At 59.2% G+C, this 19,500-nt stretch overlaps 2 protein-coding genes across 9 annotated transcripts in view; both read left to right on the top strand.

Annotated features, from left to right (window-relative positions):
• The window catches only part of ANKRD11 (ankyrin repeat domain 11), a 234,416-nt gene extending 228,927 nt beyond the window's left edge, over nt 1–5,489 (top strand). For 4 of the 6 annotated variants that reach the window (XM_077831391.1, XM_077831392.1, XM_077831390.1 and 1 more), the window contains one exon: nt 336–5,489. In XM_077831391.1, the coding sequence (XP_077687517.1) occupies nt 336–521 (186 nt within the window). In that variant the 3' untranslated portion in view covers nt 522–5,489. The remainder of the gene's footprint in view (nt 1–335) is intronic. The other 2 variants (XR_013347705.1, XR_013347704.1) reach the window with 2 other exon arrangements.
• A 4,316-nt stretch (nt 5,490–9,805) lies between these two features.
• Nucleotides 9,806–18,561, top strand: SLC22A31 (solute carrier family 22 member 31). Of its 3 annotated transcripts, XM_077831146.1 has the most exons (9): nt 9,806–10,190; nt 12,608–12,711; nt 12,886–13,040; nt 14,104–14,272; nt 15,170–15,315; nt 15,568–15,670; nt 16,111–16,325; nt 17,081–17,192; nt 17,675–18,561. In XM_077831146.1, exons 1-9 carry the CDS (start codon nt 9,825–9,827, stop codon nt 18,090–18,092), a joined length of 1,788 nt encoding a protein of 595 aa, XP_077687272.1. In that variant the 5' UTR covers nt 9,806–9,824; the 3' UTR covers nt 18,093–18,561. The 3 variants fall into 3 exon arrangements, with proteins under 3 accessions (XP_077687272.1, XP_077687273.1, XP_077687274.1); XM_077831147.1 differs by lacking the exons at nt 15,568–15,670; nt 16,111–16,325; XM_077831148.1 differs by lacking the exons at nt 9,806–10,190; nt 12,608–12,711; nt 12,886–13,040; nt 14,104–14,272 and adding an exon at nt 14,279–14,672.
• The last annotated feature ends 939 nt before the right edge of the window (nt 18,562–19,500 follow it).

Genomic DNA, 19,500 nt, shown 5'->3' with positions numbered 1-19,500 from the left:
GCACTCCATGGGCTGTGTTCAACCAGCACTTCACCCTGGCTACCTCCAGGGGTAAAAATGGTTCTAATCTGGCCTGTTGTTCTGAGGTTTTATAGCACCTCTTGAGGAGTGGGGCTTTCTCAAAATCCTGTTGGACAGACTGTTTTCCGACAAGGGCACCCAGTGTCTGCTGTGGAACCTGTCCCTGGCTGGGAATGTGTCTGTCCAACATGATAGCTGCAGACTCCATTGCCTTGCTGCCAGAGTGCAATTGTTCAGTGCACTCAAGTGATTGTCGTCTTCTCTCTTCTCTCTTATGAACCCCCGTCTCTGCTGGGCGTTGGGTTCTGGTGCAGACGTGCCTGCTAATGCGACAGCAGCATGAAGCCGCTGCCTTGAATGCGGTGCAGCGAATGGAGTGGCAGCTGAAGGTTCAGGAGCTGGATCCAGCTGGTCATAAATCCCTCTGCGTGAACGAGGTTCCCTCGTTCTACGTGCCGATGGTAGATGTCAACGATGACTTTGTGCTCTTGCCGGCATGACAATACAAAACCAGGAGACATTCTCCCTGAAAACTGGCAAGGGCGGGAGCCCTCCGAGGACAGATGCTCGAGCTCACATTCATCCTTACCACTTGCTGATGAGTCCCTGGTCAGAGGAGGAGGAAGCATCTATCGGCAGAAAACAAAACAGTAAGAAAAATAATTGCACTTTCTTCACGACGTCTCCCTCACTTCTGGACTGATCAGAGCTACGCCAGGCAGCGGGAGTGGGGGAACGCATCTCCTGTCAAACCGGTTGCTGCAGCAGAGGGCAGCCAGCCTGTACACAGCAGTGAGCGTCTGAACGGACAAGGGGGAGAGAGACTGACGGAGGCAGGGAGGAGAAAAGGTTCAAGAACACGTGTGTTGCAGAAGCTGCTGAGCAGGGCCAGCAACCATGCAGTTCATGTACTTGTGAACATGGCGATTTCAAGCTCTTTGTTTTCCATTTGTCCGCAGATCTCCTCTTGGAGAAGCTGCAGAGGAGACGGTGGGTTTTTTATAGTTCTCGTTCCATCCTGGTTACGTCACAAATTAAAAGCAAAACTAAAAGGAAGCATCCAGCTTTCCCAGCTGCGGTTCCGGAGGTGCAAACAGCTGCGGCTCCCGACCCCGGACGCCTTCTGAGTCGTCATAAAGTAGCTGCTCGTCACCACGTTTGGATGAGTGAGGAGGCAGTTGGCACGTTATGCGCACGTGACTAGTACGGTGAGTGTCTACCGCAAAAATGGTGACGGAGAGCCAGGACTTTGCCGATCATGTTTTTAATGGAGTAAAATCCATGTGGTTTATATATATTTTTTTCCTTTAATCTTGGGCATTTCGTTTCTCTTTCTGAGAACATAACTTGAAAACACTACAGAGCCAATACTCATATAAAGAAAATTGTATCCCATAAATGCTGTACAGTTTTTATATACATTAACAATGTACTTTTGCTGCCTTCTAGATAATTTATTTTGCAACACATTACTGCACAGTTGTAAATAACTTATGTACTGTAACATCACTTTCAGTTATGTGTAAAGAAATAAATAAATTAATTGAAATTATCTTTGTATGTATAGTTCACCCTAGGCAGCACTTTCCCTCTCAAGGAAAAAAATAAGGGCCAAAATGGTGTGCAGTGTGCAGTATTTCAAACCTGTCTTCTGAGATTCAGGCCTTGCAGACTAACTCAGTCTGCAGTCCCTGTTGTGGAGATCTCCAAGCGCTGACCTCTTCTTTTAACACAGTCTAGTTTTTTCCTTTTCCCCCTGCCCTTTTGAGTTTAGTGGAGTAGTGAAACCACCTGCACAGATTCGGAAGCTGTGCGTCAGATATAGCGAGGAATGTTTGGGGGGTGGGGACAGGGGAGGAAGAAGGGGGAATCCCACCCTGACACATGCTAGCTTGGGCCTAGAGGAATTCAGAAGATGTTACTTGCACGTTTGGGCTGAGAGACCGACAATTTACCGCATTTCCACAGCCTGAGCTGCGGTACTCTGGGGAGCCAGTGACTCGGAGCCGCGTGGCTTCGGGCGGGCGAGGCCGCCTGGCAGCCGGGCGGAACTTGTAGCCATTTCTTCATTGTGACCAGCCATTCTAGTGCGCTATGAGTATTGTGAGTTCTGGATAAAGAAGCCAGTTGCTCCGTGAGTCGTGTGTGGAAATAAAGCACCACAGCTGGGAAAGTGACTGTGAGGGTGAGTTGGGGCCGAAAGATGCTCTGGGGCCGCTGCAAGGCTGCAGCCCTTGGGCATCCAGCATCACTTTGTTTGTGGGATCCTTTCAGCCTCACTTTTCAGGGTGTGGTGAATACCCTGCCAGGTGTCTGAGGCATTAATAAGCATGCTGGGGCCTAGCTGTGATTTTTATCCAGTTCCATTGGCCCAGTACTGCCCCAGTGGCCCAATGTCCAGGGGTACCGTGTGGCTCTGTTAGCGCTTGCTCCAAGGCTTCAGTTAGATGTGGTCAGCAGGGGATGTGCTGTGCAGGGTGATGCACACATCTTCCTTGAGCATTTTCTTGTAGTGTTGGCAGGCAGGGCTTCAGGTCGCTTCGGAGAGAGAGACGGGTTTGGCCATTAGTCATGTGTCAGTCGTAATGAGCTTCTGTGCTGGGTTACTCAGGACTAAAGTGTGCTTGATGCAGACTAGCTGATCAGGTTGGGAAAGTCTCTAATTAGAGAGAAGGGACACAGCCCTACATCCCATAGGCTGTCTGGAGGCCACCTTCACCACGTCACTGGGAGCGCAGATTCCAGCCCCATCCTGTTCTGTGGGCTTCTTCCTGGTGTTTTGAACATTGCACGCTCGCAGAAGCCAGCTGTCTGTCTCTGGTTTTAAGAGAGCAAAAGCTCTTTGTTGAGGAGCCAGAGCCCGGCAGGAGGCATTACTCAGTTGTGTGCTTAAAAACCTCCTTTGGTACCACTCAGCCAGCCACAGCAAGCAGGGGTTTGCTCAGAATTAAGCCCTTGGTGGGGGGGGGGGGGCAGTTTCTAGTTGTATATTTAAGGAAAGTTTGTCCTCTGGCTCCAGCTCAGCTGGGGAGCACACTGCATTGATTTTTGTAAATTATCTGGTTTGGAGTTCTGGATTTGAACAGCCCCCGTCAGGAGAGTGCTAAGTGAAATTGTAACTTCAGCTGGGATGCTGGGTGTTTCTGCTGCTGTATTGCTGGGTGATGGCACCATGGCTGGTTCCAGAGAGGACTGTATTTGTTCAGTGTGTGGCTGTCAGTGGAGTAATAGTGGAGTCTGTACTTAATGCAGCTGGCAATGTTTGTACCTAAGCACAGATGTACAGGACGTGGCTGGAGGCAGATGCAAAATGCCTCTTCTGTGCCCTCTGGTCCTCGCTGACACCGATGGGCCAGCTCACTCCATACTGTCTGGGCATGTAGGTCAGCCAGCCAGCCCTGCTCCCTTTGCAACCGCAACAAGTGGACTCTTTCTGTCTGCAGTGTGAAAGTGACCCATGCAGGATCCTGCTAAAACACACTGGCTCAAATAATTCTGCGTGAAATGAACAGGAAACATGGGCACTAGCTCAGCGGGGAGTGGTGTCAAAATATAGGTACCCTGAGTGCGCTGCATCTTGTGCCCTGACGGGCTGGAGGGGGATGCATGGACTGACACACCTGGGGGCCTGTCACTTGGTTACTTTGAGGCTGTTTTTAAACATTGCCAGGTGCATGTGCTAGGTAAAGTCCAATTCAGATACCATTTAAATTCCTGTTCAACTCCCCTCCTCTCCTGGTGCTTGAGCTGCTGTGGGAGCAGGGGAGGCTTGAGGGGAGGAGCTCTGACTAATTCAGTGTGAGGGTCGCCTACAGCCTTGCTGCTCTGCTCCCCTGTCCCCTTTCCCCCGTACTGTGCGTTTTGGAGTGAGCAGCCTAGATGGCAAAGCTCTGGAGTCTGAAGCCAAGGCTCTCCCAGTGCTTTGGGATCTGGGCTGCCCACCCAGATAACACAGCAGGGTAGGGCCGAGAGCTGCAGGAGGGCTGGAGCAGGGGGAAGTCCAGAGTGGAATCAGTCTCGCATTTAGCTAGTGGAGAAACCAAAGCCCTGCTTGATCCCAGTGGAGGAGGAACAGCAGTTCTGGCACCTAGGGAGTCAGAGAAGCTGCCAAATTGGGCATTTCCCCTTGCTCAGCACTCTACATTCAAATTCTCACTCTGTCACCCACTGGCTTTTTAAACAGCTGCTGTTATGGAGTGACCTGATTACTTGAGCTGGGAACCACACAGCCTTGCAGCCTGCCGGATCACCGCTTTCCTCCAGGCTGCTTCAGAAAAGCCAGTTGAAGCACATTCCTGTAAGGTGATTTTCCCCACTAACTTATTGAATTAGTACCCTTGGCCTGTCACAGTAACTAGTTTCTTTTAACTACATTGTGTTAGTGACTTAAGAAATAAAATCCCTAGCTCCCTTCCTAAGGCTGTACGGTGAAACGGACAGGCTGTCCCTGGCCGTGTACAGCACTGGTGCTCAGCTCCATCTCACCATGCTGCTGTGGTGTGTCCACGGGAGTTTTCTCTATGCCTGTGCTGTGCACAAACCTGTCTGGGGGTATTCCCCGTGTCCTGGACTGAGTGACTGGTACAATGCAGGAGGAGGCTGCTCTGTGCTGTGGAATGTATCGATGGCCTACAGAGGGTCAGGATTTGTAGCACCCCGGGATGTATTCAGAATGTTTTTTTTATTTAAACATTGAGCCCTTTGTTTCCAGGGTTCGAGTCCTTTTGCTCCTTTTCTCTTCCTTTCAGGGCTAAGCTTTGCCTGATGCAGTGGCTGGTTTTCTCCACGGGTATTGCCAGCTAAATTGCAGCACACACTTTCCATGCAAGTGGAGGGGAATTGATAGGCCAGCCAATTCTCCTGCTCTGTGGGGAGGATACAGGAATGCTTTTCTTTCTCTAGAACACAGGAATATGGCCACAAATAACACTTATTTTTTTTTATTAATTTCAAGCCCAGTTCTTTCTTTTGTTAAATAACCATCAATTAATCTGTATAAGCATGGAGAGACCTTTAATCAGCAATTTAAAGCAACAATAGCTAAAGCATTGTATTATCTTTGACACCTGTGCTACGTGGATTCAAGTCTCAACAGTGTAAATTTCCCTCCTTGTAATGCTTCTCTGAGACTGTATATAAATGTAAATATCTCACAGGTCAATTCACACCCTTCTATTTGTACTAGTCCAACTTGCGTAGTATGTGGGGTAAAACAGCGGCAAGATTGCGTTGTCTGTAATGTAACAATGTAATTTTTTTTTACAATGTAGTTTGTGTACATATTGTTTGGCAGTGCTGGTGCTGCCGATGCCACCGCTCTGCCGCGCCACGGCTGTCCTTTCGCTGTACAACTTCCTGCAGACAGAGACAAAGTGAATACAAATGTTATTTTCTACAGTTGCATGTACAGAGATGAGCGCCAGAGAGATGCTGTTGTCCCTCAAAGATAATGTTCGTAAATAAATTTAAAAAAAAAAAAAAAAAAAAGGAAGGTTTGTTTGTGAATTTCTGCCAGTTCATCTTCCCGAGGCCGGGTTTTCTGTTACTGTTTCACACCCCTTTAGCTTCACTGTCCCAGGAGTGCCCAGTGGTTTCAGCTCCAGGCAACCATTCAGTGTCTGGGGCAGGGACACCATCTGTTCGTACAGCTCCCAGCACAACAGGTCCTCTGGGTACTACTGGAATACAAACAATCATCCATCCACAGGGAACTTGCCTGGGGGTAAAGTCCAGGGCAATCACAGGGGTGTGCCGGATTACTGTACCGACGGCCTGTATCTCCTCAGATAACCCCCCAACTACAGTCTCTATAAACACAGGGCCAAAAGCAGCCCCACTCAGTGGAGTTGCACCATCTTAGGCCAGCACTGAATCTGGCCCATAGTGACCATTCTGATCAGAAGCCTAAAAGGAGCTAGCTCCCTCCACAGCTTAGTCACTGCTGTCCTGATCAGCAGCTCCGTCTCTTCCTTCCCTTCCCAAACCAGGTTTTTAGAAGGTCTTCTATGCAGTCACCCCACTACAGGGAAAGAAACCAAGCCTGGGATTAAGACCCACGTGGTCCCTCCTGCTGGTGCAGTGTCCTATTGGTCGTTCCTCAAGTGCATCCACTTCTTCAAGAAGCTGCAGCTGAAACAGTTGGTGATTGCTGGACACACACAATTGAATCACACACCTGAGTCAGTGTTGCACAGAGAGTTCCAACTGACCTCACTAGGCCACTAGGTGTCACCAGTGCTCCACACAAGCCCCAATGAACCTCCTGCTCTACAGCACTGTACACAGCTGGAAGCCAAGCTAAAGTTCAGCATGTTTCCAGGCCATGCATCTTGCTGGAAATTGACACTATGAATTCCTAAATGTCTCCCAGTCTGTAGCTATGGATCTTCAGGGGGTAGGTAACCAGAAACAGAAGAGTTTCTGACCTTATTGGAACTGTGGTGCTTTAAGATGTTTTGTCCGTATGGATCCCACTTATGGTCTCTATGTGACTCGTACACATCAGTTATGGACCATCCACATGGACAAAGACTTGAAGAACCAGTAGTTTCGTAGGCAGAGCCTTCCTAAGTGTTTTGTGTAGTGGGATGGAGCAGGTGCAGTAAGAGACATGCCCCAGCCCACCTGAACCATAATCCCATTTCCCTCAGCTTTTTTAATTGATGCAGAATGTTGAGATTTCACAACCCGGCTGTCTGTGGCAAGCCTTTTGTTACCAGTGCCCTTTTCTAATCCTGCCCTGATCCAGGCAATGCACGAGGATCCTTCACCCTCCCTGCTTCTGAGACATCTTAGAGCATGAAACCCCTTGACAATTATTACAGATTAAAATGGTCCGTAATGTAAATTTGTGTTTTCCCCCTTCTTGGCACCACCAACCTTCAAATTTAGCCAGGGTTACAACTCCTCATCCCCAAGAGCTGCCTGGCTTTCCTTTTCTTTGGCCATTCCTAACTCCATCTAGTTAGCAGTAAAGGTTTTCATCAAAGCGTGTGCTTTCATTAAAGTCTTTTACTCTAGTAACACTCCTGTGTGCAGTGCCGCAGCATTGTCCCAGGAGAGATGACTACTTTAGTCTCTCAGTACTTCAGTACCACTGCAAGAGAGGCTGGCAGGGTGCATAATAATGAACAAGACTTTCCCCTCTATCGTGGTCCCAGCCCCCACTAGCTCTGGGAAAGAGAGAACCTTTAACTGAACCAAGTAGACTTGCATGGCACTGAGGAGGACAAACAGCTCCCTGGGAAGGAGCTCTAAGAAAAGGCAAACACAGCTGGGAGGAGATAAGGCAGAATGGGAAGGGCAGGGTGAATGTAAACATTAGTCAAGGTGTTCAGCGGCTTAGATCTGGTGAATGGTGCCAGGCTGCATTTTCATTGCCAAGTCCCATTGGATCTATTTAAACCTATTGCAATCAACCTACCCGCAGCACCCGATTATTTGTCCCCAGAGCCAAAACTTAGGCTGAATGCATGTGTATGCTGATTGACCCAGCCTTTGCATCATGTGGCTTGGGCATTGGGCACCCCACACACCCCTCCACCTGTGAGCAGAAAGCTTCAAAGGCTGTGGAAGGATGAATTCAGCTCATCAGCCTGTAGACTTTCACTTTGCTGTCCCAGGGGAGAAGCTCTGTGCTAAGGTTCGGTGCCCTGCCCAGGGCTGCTCTTTGCCCAAAGGAACCAAGCACAAAGGCCCCCTTCCTTCATCATCCATGAGCGCTCACTACGCTTCATGAAGCAGCAAGCCTGGTCAGTCACACTGCACTGATCCTGGGAGACTGGGCTCTTGGATGCACCCATCTTAAAGCTCTTACCTGGTGCATCATGTCCAAAGCCTGTTTGCTGCCCAGAAATTCAGGGCCATGAGTGTCCTCAGAAGGTGCCAGCAGCCCTGTGAACCCCATTCTGCACACAACTGCCTGTGTGCAATGCACAAGCTGGCCCAACCAGTCACTTTTGGTAGGTCCTACTCCTACCAGTGTATGTTGCTGTGAAGGCAGCCCAGCTAACCAGAGTATCAAGCAAGCTACCTAAGGCAGCCTAGTTAGATTGCAAGCTCTGTAGAGGAGGGAATATCTGTTGTTTGTGTGGTGCCTGGTACGATGGGGTCCACATCTCAGCTGGGCTCCCTAGACATTGTCAGACAAATCTCACCGTGTTCCCAGGACCCAGCTGCGCCTGCGCTGCACAGATGAGGCAGTACACGAAGGGGGCTCCAGCCAGGCAGTGTGAATGCTGGGATTCACAGAGCCCAGGCAAGGGAATAAAGCAGATAATGCTTGGAGGGCGCTGGCCAGTCCTCTTCCAGCCATGTGAGGGGCACCACTGAGAGTCATTAGTGGTATTGCAGTAGTATCTAGCCATCTTGGCCCCATGGTGCTAGGTGCTGTACAGAAAGACAGGCCTGCCCCTAAGGAGTTTACAAGCTGAGTGTCAGACAACAGCTGGAGCCAGACAGATGTGGGGGGGAGGGGTGAAGAGCACAAGGTAACTCTGAGAAGCCTCTAAGCTAAATAATACAGTTCACATGAATCACTAGGGGCCAGATCCTCAAAGGTGCTTAGCTGCCATGGAAATCAATGGGAAGCAGGCACCCAAATTGCTCTGAGGAGCTGGGCCTGGATGCTGCAGCTGAGACACGCCCCAGCGGTTGCCTGCAGAGGAGGCAGGTCTGCTGGAAGTGCTGGTTCGCAGTGTGATTTCGATAGCGTGTCACCTCAGTGGAGCTGTTATGGGGAATTCATAGAATATCAGGGTTGGAAGGGACCTCAGGAGGTCATCTAGTCCAACCCCCTGCTCAAAGCAGGACCAATCCAAATTTTTGCCCCAGATCCCTAAATGGCCCCCTCAAGGATTGAACTCACAACCATGGTTTTAGCAGGCCAATGCTCAAACCACTGAGCTATCTCTCCCCCCAATTACTGGCCTCCACTGAACCCAGGCCCGTTCTAATGTGCACGGGGTGCAGCTGGGTGGGTTTGGAGCCTGACTCTGTATTTGCTCCCTGGGTTAATAGAGAGGGGGGCTGGGCCCGTTCAATAAGGTGGGTGGAGGGGAGAGATCTGGCCCCAGCACCCTGCTTGCCCTAGGATCCCCCTCGGCTTATCAAGCTGCGGGCGAGGGGTGGCCCATCCAGGGTGGGGCGTGCAGGGGAATTACCACCCCCCCAAAAGGGGCAACCTCCAGCTCCCAAGGATTTGGTCCACTTCCAAGTCACAAGCTCTTCCTCCCGCAGGCTGGCTGGGGCTGCTCTTTGCTGGGACAAGCCTGGGCCATCTCAGTCCCCTCCCCTGGTGCCCTCTCTCCTCAGGGTCTTAGCAGGGCTGGTGTTTGCCGGGGGCTGGGCCCTTTCTGCGCCTCCTTCCCTATCAGTGGCTTATCAGCACCCCTAGCCCGGGAGCTTCCCTTTCCGCTCCGGGGCTCAGCGCTGATCCCCCCCGCTCCCGATCCCCCCCCCCCACGTCACTGGCACCCCAAGGCTCTGCCAACCAGAAGGTGGCCTGGGCGCAGCCCTGAGCCGGGGGGCCCTCGCCCCATTTCAGAGCAGGGGGCTGGGCCCAGCCGGGGGGGGTCTCTGGAGACTGGGCTAGATCCCTCCTGAGGTCTCGTCCAACCCCAATCCTCTATGGTTCTGCGGGCGCACCGCCGGGGGGGTGGGGCTGGGCGGTGGGGGGCGGGGCTTAGCCCGGCGGGGGCGGGGCCTGGCCCGGCGGGGGGCGGGGCCGGGGCCAGCCCCGCCCCGGGGCGGGGCCAGCGGCCGGTGTCCCGGCCCGGCGCGGCGCTGCCCGGCCCGCCCGGCCCATGGAGTTCGACGCGCGGCTGCTGCGGCCCGCGGGCGGCTTCGGGCGCCGCGCCCGGCTCCTGGCGGCCGCCAGCTGGGCCCCCAACGCGGCGCTGGCGCTGGGCTTCTTCGCGGGGCTGCTGCTGGCGGCGCCGCCCGCCCACCGCTGCCGCCCGGACCCCGCGCTGCTGCCGCCCGCGCTGCGCAACCTCTCGGGCCGGGCGCTGCTCAACGCCTCGGTGCCGCGGGGCCCCGCGGGCTGGAGCCGCTGCCTCCTCTACCGCTACGCGCCCGGCGCCGCGGGGCCCAACCGCACCGGGCCCTGCACCCGCGGCTGGGACTACGAGCTGCCCGCCGCCGGGCTGCGCTCCAGCCCGGTCACCCAGGTGCGCGGCCGGGGGGGGCCCTGAGCCGGGGGGGGCGAGCGGGAGGCGGGGGCGGGCGAGCGAGCGGCCGGGGGGGGGGCCCTGAGGCGGGCGGGCGAGCGGGCGGCCGGGGAGGGGGCCCTGAGGCGGGAGGGGGCGGGCGGGCGGGCGGGCGAGCGAGCGGCGGGGGGGGGGCCCTGAGGCGGGGGGGGGCGGGCGGGCGAGCGAGCGGCCGGGGGGGGGGGCCCTGAGGCGGGGGGGGGGCGGGCGGGCGAGCGAGCGGCCGGGGGGGGGCCCTGAGGCGGGGGGGCGGCGGGCGGGCGAGCGAGCGGCCGGGGGGGGGGCCCTGAGGCGGGGGGGGGGTGAGCCAGGTTTGGAGGGAGGCACTGTACCTGGGGTGGTGGCGAGCAGTGGGGAGGGGGTGAGCCGGGTTTGGGGGGGCTGTCCTGGGGGGGCGGAGTGCTAGGGGGTGGGGGCTGTCCCGTGGAGGGGGTGAGCCAGCTCTGGTGGGGGGAAAGCTCTCTGCTGCCTGGCCCCCCATGTCTCTGTGCCCTGGCTGGGGTAGCGCTGCCCAGGTGTCCATGCGTGGGGTGGGGATGCTGAGCTGGCTGTGAGCCCCCCCCCAGCAATGGACCGGCCCCTGGCGCTCTCTGCGTGCAGACCCCCAGACAGATACTGCGCTGGGCAGTAGATGCACCTGCTGCTGCCCAGGGCCCTGCTTCCCCAGCGTGGCTGGGGGGCAGGACAGGCCGCGAACACTGAGTCACAGGGACCTGGGCGCTTCCAGCCCTGCATGCTGCTCTCATCTGCCCACCCCTTGGCAGAGCTGTGGGCCACGGGCTGCTCTAGCTTCCAGTCTGCCCAGCCCGTCCTAGCCGTGCTGGCTGCAGAGTGCCAGGCCTGGTGTCTGGTCGAAGGCCCCGGGCTGGGGGTGAATCCTAGAGCGGGCCCTGCACACACCTTGGTGCCCGCCATCTTGTGTTCCCTTAACAGGCGATAGCAGCCTTGGCTTTTCTGCAGGAGCCCTGATCAGGTGCCAGCCCCTGGCGCTAAACGAGGGTCTGCCTGGGGGCAGGCGGTGAAGATGGCTCCACGGGTGGCCCCAGCAGAGCTGCCCAACTGCCATCTCCTTGTGCGTTTGCATAATCCACAAACCTAGCTGCAGCTTTGTTGCAAAATGTTGGGTGGGGATGGCAGTCCCAGGGCGGGAGAAGAGCCCTGCCTCCCCAGGCCATGGCGACGTGCTCACGGCACCATTAGAGGAAGTGCCCTGACCTGAAAAGCCTGCACCTCCCTGCCCCTGACTGTGCTGTGGGAGCAGGGACAGCAGAGTCCTAATCCCAGTGCTGACACCAACTGCCTGGGGACCTTGATTAGCGCTCCCCCGGAAGGGTGGTCCCAGCACTGGCAGGCCTGTGGGTGGGTCGGGGGGCAGATTGAGCTGGATTCTGGTGCTGCCCAGGCCGGATGTGCCGCGAGGGTGTGTGCTCCATGGGGGCTGTGTGCAGGGGAAGGAGATTGAGCCTTGGAGCGGGTGGATGGACAGAGCCCTGGGTGAGAGCTCCTGGTCTTCCTGTGCTTGGTGGGGGTGCTCCATCCCCCTGGCCAGGCTCTGCTTCTCCAGCAGCGCCTTGGGGAGCGGGGGAGAGTCGCATGTCCCCGGCAGTTACTTCCTTTCCCTGTTTGCTGCTTCTTCTGCACTTGCTGGCAGAGACAGTTTTCCAGGGACGAGTGTTCCCTGCCATCCCTGGGCAGCAGGGGGAGGGGAGAGGAGATGCCAGTTGTACTGACCCCCAGGGGCGCCTGCATTCAGGGTGCAGCTGGTTCCCTCAGTGCAGGGTTGGGGAGGGTCCCAGTTTGTTAGGGATGGACTTGCATGGCAGACTGAGTGGAGGTTGCCTTGCATTCAGGGCCCGTCCTGCCTCAGCTCTACCGCCTTGGGCAGAGAGCCTGTCTGACCTGGCTAGCTAAGCATGGTCAGACCTGATCAGTGGTTGGATGGGAAACCCCAGGGCAGTGCAGGAAATGGCTCTGGTCTGGGATGCTGGAGGAAACGCTCTCACCCCTTGGAGTCTGTACTGGGCTGTGGTGCCAGAATCCACGTGCTGTTGGGGGGTCCTGCCTTCTGGATGGGACAAAGTTCCAGGCTTGTTTTTCAGGAGTCAGGGTGTTCGCTTCAGTGGCCTGGCTGAATTCCTCATCCTGCTTCTCTAACCTCCCCCTGTGGTTTCACCTGGGCCTGGGAATCTTCTCACTTCCTGCCCGAAACCTCTGAGCAGTGTGCCAGCTAAACAGCTGCACGGGTCCAGCCCAGCGGGGGTTGCATTGCAGTGGTGGACGTGGTGTCCCTTAAGTGGCCTGTTCAGGCCCCCCCATGTGTTAGGCCCATTCAGGGCGGCATCAAGGACTCCGTGGCTCACGCTTCCTTCCTCTCGCAGTGGGACTTGGTGTGCTCGGATCGCTGGAAGGTGCCACTCGAACAGACCACCTACCTGCTGGGCTGGCTCGGCGGCTCCATTGCACTCGGCTTGGCCTGCGACAGGTAAAGCACCAGCCATGACGGGCCCCGATCAGACCCTCCCACCCGGCCAGATGCAGCATTGTCCATAACCAGCCCTGCCCCTTGGGTTTGTGTCCAGCCCTGATGTGTGCCCGGGGGGGGGCTGTTTTGTGTCTGACCCCTGCCCAGCTCACTGCCGTTGGCTCTCCTCTCTAGGTTTGGCCGCCGTGCCACCTTCGTCTTCTCCCTGGTTCTGGCGGTTCCCCTGGGCATCGGTGTGGCGCTGGCAGTGAATTACCTCATGCTGCTGTCGTTGCGGCTCCTCCTCGGTGCTGCGCTGGCTGGCACCTTCCTCTCCCTCTACGTCGCGAGTGAGTCCGCTTGGTCCGCCACCGGCCTGGCGCCCCTTCTCTGCTCCAGGAGAGGGAACCCCGTGGAGCTCCATGGCCCTGTGCATGTGGCCCCCTGCCCTGGCTTTTACAGTAGTCGTCATTTGGATTACCGTCGCGCCTCGGGGTCCCAGACGTGGACCGGCACCCCATGGTGCTAGGCGCTGTACGAACACAGAACAGACCAGCTGTCCCTGCCCCCAAGAGCCAATGGTCTAAGTAATTACCTCTGCAGCTTATCTCACCCCTCCCTGCCCCCCCCAGGCCAGGGAGTGGAGAGCCCAGCTGGGCTCAGTTTGGGTCTGGTCTGGGGTGACGTGTCCTTGCCCCATCCTAGGGTCGCCTGCCAGTGTAACCCCTCCATGTGGTGGGCATTGTTATTCTCCAGCTGATCAGCAAGGGGCGGGGTTCAGAACAGGATGAGGAATTGTCCTGCCCCCTCCTGGCTGGAGCCCTAGGGGCAGATGGGTGACGTGACCCTGGGCTGTATGGCCCCTTGCTGGTTCACGGAGCAGCCACTGTGTAGTGCGTGATGCCCAGGTATGTCACGCTGAAACACCAGCATAACTGGCCCTGGGACTCCGGCTAACGGTCTCCTGCTCGGCGGGGAGTGGCGGCCAGGAGGGAGCCGGAGGCTAGGGGTGTCTGCCGCAGCCCCGGGGAGCGGGGAGAGCGCACCGTCACCGCGGGAGTCGGCCCCCGTGCGAGCTGAACTGCACAGGGCTGTATTTGCTCCCACGTTGCCCAGGGCTGCAGTGGGGGCCAGGCCGCAGCCCCAAGAGGCTCTTGCTTATGCATTGCTCTGAAGAGGTGACCCAGGGGCTGTGGGGGAGCCTGACTCTGCAGCGCCCCTCGTCAGTCAGGTCAGGCTGGGAGCAGAGAGGATGGCAGTCCCTGCAGGGAGCTGGCCCCACTGTGCCCCTGCCCCGTGCTCGCCTTGGTGCGGAGCTGCCCGCGGCCTGCTGGGTGTCGGCCTGATGCAGTGTGAATCGACCCTCCCCACTCAGTCTTAGACCCCCGGTCTGCCTTTGTCTCCCCACCCCAGGGCTGGAGCTGTGCGACCCTCCCCACCGGCTGATGGTCGTCATGGTTGCGGGGTTCTTCTGGGTTGCCGGGAAGCTGCTGTTGCCGGGCTTGGCGGTGCTGTGTCGGCAGTGGCGGCTGCTGCAGGGGGCCGTGACGCTGACGCTGGCTCTGCTGGCAACCTGCTGGGGGTAAGGACCGGCTGTGCCGCGGGCGGGCTGGGGGCGGGCAGGCCCAGCCTGGCTTTGCTGCACACCTGTGGGAAGATGGCCGAGGAGCTGGAGTGGCTCGGGGGGAGAGCCCTACCCTGAGGCATTGGACCCCATCATGCCCCAGCCGTCCCTGACCTGTACAGCCCCCTGCGCCGGAGCGGACGTGCTGGCAGGGACCCAAACCCCCGGCTCTGTGGGATGAGCAGCCCACAGAGAACATGGGCAGCGCCACCTCCTCCCCGCGCACACGTCCCAGTGACGGTGAAACCAGCTGGCAGCGACGCCGGGACTGCGGCTGGGTCAAACGCTCCCCAGGCCCTTCAGCTCAAGTGCGGCGCCGGCTGCCTCTGAAGGGGCCCTTGAACCTATGGGGCTGGAGGTAAATATTTGCTCCACGCAGATTAAACACGGTTAATTTATTTTCCAGGTTGGCTCTGAGCTTTGTGGCCTGATCAGACCTGGGGCTTGCAGGGCGTGGGGGTGGCAGAGAGAGCAGGGGCCCAGTTAGCCCTGGACGGGGATGTCCACTTCCTCAAGTGGACCCGTGGCAGGGAGCAGCCATTGGGGGGCAGGAGCAGCGGGTGGGTCCCTGCGCTGCTGGCCCCAGGTTTGGGGGGATGCAGGAGCCTGTTGCGGCCTGTGCAGGTTCCCTGTCCGGTTCCCGGGGTTGAGTGCACCCCAGACTGTGCAGAGCAGATGGCTGAGATGGGTCACAGTTGAGCCTGGCCTGGATTGGTGCCATCTCTGCCTCCCGGGTGCCACCGTCCCTCGCCTGGGGGGACTCCCTGCAGAGCTGGGTCTGTCGTGGGAGTGGGTTCTGTGTAGCCGGGTGCTGAAGTTGGGCCTGTGGTGACCCTGGTGACGCTCTCCCTCCAGCTGCCCGTCGCTGTTCCCAGAGTCACCCCGCTGGCTGCTGGCCACGCGGCAGCTGGAGAAGGGCAGGAAGGGTCTGCGGGCCCTTGCTGAGGGCAACGGCGTGACCCTGGAGGACGAATTCTACAGCCAGGAGCACCTGTTAGCAGGTGAGCGCTGGGCCCGAGGGCCCCAGTTGCATCCATGGGGCCTGACCTGGGAGAGGCCGGGGTCGAAGTCAGGCTGAGCCCTGTGCTGTGGGCACTCCCCGCCCCAGTCCGAACCTGCTGCTCCTCCCTGTCCCTCCACCCCCCAGCCTTGGCTGAAACGCTAACGCGCTTGGTCCTGCCGTTCTTCGGCTCCGTCCCTCCTGCTGGCTCTGCCCTGGAGCTGGGCTGACCGCGCTCCTCTTGTGCCCCCAGAGCTGGAGTGCGACGGGGCCCCGCTGCCGTGCTATCACACACTCGGCGAGGTCTTCAGCACCCGGGTCATCTGGAGAAACGGCCTCATCCTCGGCTTCACGGCGTAAGGACCCACCGCGCGCTGCGGGCAGGGAATGGCTTGGCCGTGGGCCTCCCTGCTCCACGTTGTTCCACCTTGGCTCTCCTGGGCACGCCACAGGGCAGCCTTGCTCCCAACCCCCTGCTGTTCTAGCCTTGGGCTCCCCCCTGCACACAGCTCTGCTGATGCCTCTCAGTCCAGAGCCCCCCCTCAAACGCTCCCCGCTGCCCCAGCCCTGAGCTCCCCCCAGCACAGCTCTGCTGCTGTCCCTCACTCCAGCCCGCCTCCCCCGGCTCTCCCTGAGTCTGAGCAGAGCTGCTTGTGCAGGCTGCATGGCGGTGAGAGATGGGCACAGAGCTCGCCTGGTGGCCAGGCTGAGACCCTCCCAGCTCGCATCGCGTGCCCTAGCTAGGTTGCCCTTCGGCTGCCCTCCCCAAGGACAACGCCCCCTGCCCTTCCTGCAGGTTCATTGGCAGCGGGATCCGGCACTGCTTCACCCGCAACCTGGCTCCCTACCACCCCCAGTTCTACTTCTCCTACTTCCTGCTGGCGGCGCTGGAGGTCACGGCCTGCCTCTTCCTGTGCCTGACCGTCAACCGCTTCGGGCGCCGCCCCGTCCTGTTGCTCTGCACCATCCTGACCGGCATCGCCTCTCTGCTGCTGCTGGCCCTGACACAGTGTAAGGGGTAGGGGGCCTGGCCTGGCCCGTTCCCCCACTGCTCAGCCCCCTGCCCCGGCCCACGGGGACTAGCAGTTCTGCCCCATTGCATGCTGGCGCCGGTCCCTGGGAAGGGGAGGAGCGAGCTCCACGGGTCTCCCGGTAACTGCGAACCAGCATTCGTGCTCGGCTGCTCACCCAGTCCCTGAGCACCCCAGGGCAGGGCAAGCCACCCCAGCCATTCCTAGGACTGGCTCCTGGGCTTCCCCAGCTGGATAAGTCATGCTGCGAGCCTGGGACTCCAAAGCACCTGGCTTCCTGCTGCAGGCTAGTTCCCCCGCCACCCGCAGCCATGGAGTTAGTCCCTCTGGGGTGGTGAGAGCCAAGGAATCTGCTGGGAGGGCCTGGGGGTGTGCTCAGCCCCTTGCCCAGGGGTGGATGGTGGGGGGGGGGGGTGTCCTTCTCCTGGTAGCTGCCTGTGGTCGTTGAGCTCATGGCTAAGCGCACCTCATCTCAAGCTCCCTGTGGAAGTCCCCAAAGCATCTGATCTTGAAATGGGCTGGACAGATACGCCCACTCTGTCCCGCTCAGGGAGCGGCTGCTGGCAGTCTCCCTGGGCTGGCACATGGGTACTTCCCTGCCCCACTCACCAGGCAGGGCTTAAAACCCCAGTGTTGTAAATCTGTCGGGAGCCAGGCTGGAGCCCACCTGCACCCAAGGCCCCAGCTAGCCAGGCTGTGGCGTGCGCTCACTCTGCTCCCTCACTCCCGCCCCAGATCTGCTGAACTGGATCATCCTGACCCTCTCTGTTGTGGGCATCGCATGCTCGCAGGCTGTCACCATGCTCAGCATCTTCTTTGCTAGTGAGGTCCTTCCCACCGTGGTCAGGTAGGAGACGGGCCCTCACGGCAGCCATGGGCTAGTGCATAATGCAGGCCCCGGAAGGGGGGGGGGGCGGCGCACTGGCTTCCTGGGGGGTGGGTACTAAGTCTCAAGGGGGACCCCTTAGGACCAGAGCCAGCTTCCTGCACTCTGATCCAGTGCCTGGGGGCTGCCCTCGAGTCAACCAAACCATAGCCTGGATGTCATGGCAGAGTCCCATGGGGCATGACCCATGTCCTCCTGCCCCAGCCAGCCCTGCCCCACCACTGGGAGGACACGGCCAGGCCTAGTGGCTGCTCGACATGGTGCTCGGCAGCTCGCCCGGGCAGGGGCCAGGCCCAGGCCCAGCTCTCAGGCCGCCCCTGCTGCCTCTGAGCTGCCCAGTCAGGGCAAAGCCCCAGCTGCCACGCTGGGCTGTGGCATGCCCGTGCTCTGGTCAGGAGGTGCTGTCCCCCGGTGAGGGCCTGGTCTGTGTCCCCCCGCTGCAGGGGTGCTTGGCTGGGCCTCATCATAGCTGCCAGCTTCGTGGGCAAAGCAGCCGGGCCCATCATGGACATCCAGAACAACCGGGGCTTCTTCCTGCACCACGTGGTCTTCGCCTCCTTCGCCATCCTCTCCGTGCTCAGCATCATGCTGCTGCCCGAGAGCAAGGGCAAGGGCCTGCCCGAGTCGCTGCAGGATGGTGAGAGTCAGCGCCGGCCCCCACTCTTCCGCTCCTCCCGCCGCAGGGACCACCTGCCTCTGCTCTCGCCCCGCAGCGCTGGCCAGGCCTGCGAGGCCCGGGACTATGCCCACCTCGTCACTGCCACCAAGAGGATGCTGAGATCCCACCGGCGCACCCCCCCGCGGGACAGGCAGCTACTGCCGGAGCCTGCCCCAGGCGGTGACCCACAGGAGGAGACATAGCTGGGCAGGGCTGTCTGTGGACTGTGCCCAGGGGGCGGGGGGCAGCACCCAGCGTTACCTGCCCTGGGGCTGCAGGCGTCTCCGGTGCCAGCTGGCTGTGTTGTTTGTGTGCCGTGCCTCCTAGGGTCCATCGCACCGGTGCAGCCTCCATGACTGTCTCCGGCAGCAGGCGCTAATCCACGGCTCCCTTCTGCTCGCATGGAGGTGCACCGTGCTGGGCCCTGGAGTGATCGTTAACATGCCATGCGCAGCCTTGTGCTGGCTGTCCCCTGCCTCACTGGGTGTTTGGGGGCTCCCACAACCCCTGCTGCATACCAGCCCTGCAGGGAGCGGGGCCCGGAAGAGAAAGTGCCCCCCACCCCCTCCTAAGGAGCCCGGCTGCGAGGGGGCGTTCCTGGCTTAGGGAACGCCAGTCCCTGTGCCTCCTGGCCAGGTGAGTGGCTCACCAATAAAATGTGCCTTATTTCTACCCTGGGCCTGGTTCTGTTTTCTCTCCAGGGGCCTTGGGGGGAGGAGGCTGGACTGCAGGGCCCGTGCCCTGGCCTAGCATGGGGCAGCCCCCTCAGCCCAGGGCCCACAGCTGGGCCCAGGAGCAGCGCTTCACTCCCCTTCCGCTGGCAGGTGCCCCCTGCCCATGCAGCACCCGGCTCCAGCCAGTACTGTGCTCCAAGTCTCTTTATTGGGGGTTGCCATGGGGGGATTCTCACCTGGCACTTGTGTAAGAACCTCCCCACAGGGCAGAGCCCTGCCTCCTGGACCTGGCACAGCTCTCCCCTTATCAGGTCCCAGCCTGGTGCTGCCCCTGCCCTGAGCGCCCCAGCCAGGCAGGGCCTGGGGGGTGGCTCGGACTGGGGCCCCTTCCATGCATGACTGCTGCCCTGCTCCCTCCAGCTTGTCCGGCACTGCCAGGCCCAGACCAGCTGTGCCTTGCTACTGTTTTCCCCCCCCTGCCCTGCCCCTCCTGCAGCCTCACTTGGGCAATTCCCCCTGCTGGGTGCCTCTGCAGGACCTGGCTTTCCCCTGGCCGGTAGCTGCTCCGGGGCATTCTCCTGCCGGGCCCACAGCCTGGCATGGGGCCCTGGCTGTCCCCGGGGGCTCTAGGAAGTGCCCTCCTATGTGGCTTCAGCCTTGATTCCTCTTCCTGCACTGAGCTCCCTGGACCCCGACCCCCCGAGCATTGTGTTCTCTGCCCTCTCCCAGCCAGCTTCTGCCCCTTCTGTCTGCTGTAAGGGAGCCCTGAGCCCTGCTGCAGAACGTACCTCCCCTGTAGCCAGCCCTGCCCCTGTGCTCCACCTCGTGCTCCCCAGCCTGCCCTTTGAGCGCCAGGCTAAAGTTAATGTTGGCTGTGCCCTCTGCCACGTGTGCTGCTCTGGGCTTTGGACGGCGGCTGGGCAGGGAGCCTCCCTCT

The sequence above is a fragment of the Eretmochelys imbricata genome, chromosome 12, assembly GCF_965152235.1.
Source record: "Eretmochelys imbricata isolate rEreImb1 chromosome 12, rEreImb1.hap1, whole genome shotgun sequence".
NCBI lineage: Eukaryota > Metazoa > Chordata > Testudines > Cheloniidae > Eretmochelys > Eretmochelys imbricata.
The sequence above is the reverse complement of the archived record's forward strand: the minus strand, read 5'-3'. Positions and strand labels throughout refer to the sequence as shown.

Coding starts and splice junctions, on each gene's coding strand:
- SLC22A31 (XM_077831146.1), top strand. CDS start 9,825: ATGGAGTTCGACGCGCGGCTGCTGCGGCCCGCGGGCGGCTTCGGGCGC. Junction 12,712..12,885: donor CTCGGCTTGGCCTGCGACAG/GTAAAGCACCAG, acceptor TCTCCTCTCTAG/GTTTGGCCGCCGTGCCACCT. Junction 15,671..16,110: donor CTCATCCTCGGCTTCACGGC/GTAAGGACCCAC, acceptor CCCTTCCTGCAG/GTTCATTGGCAGCGGGATCC.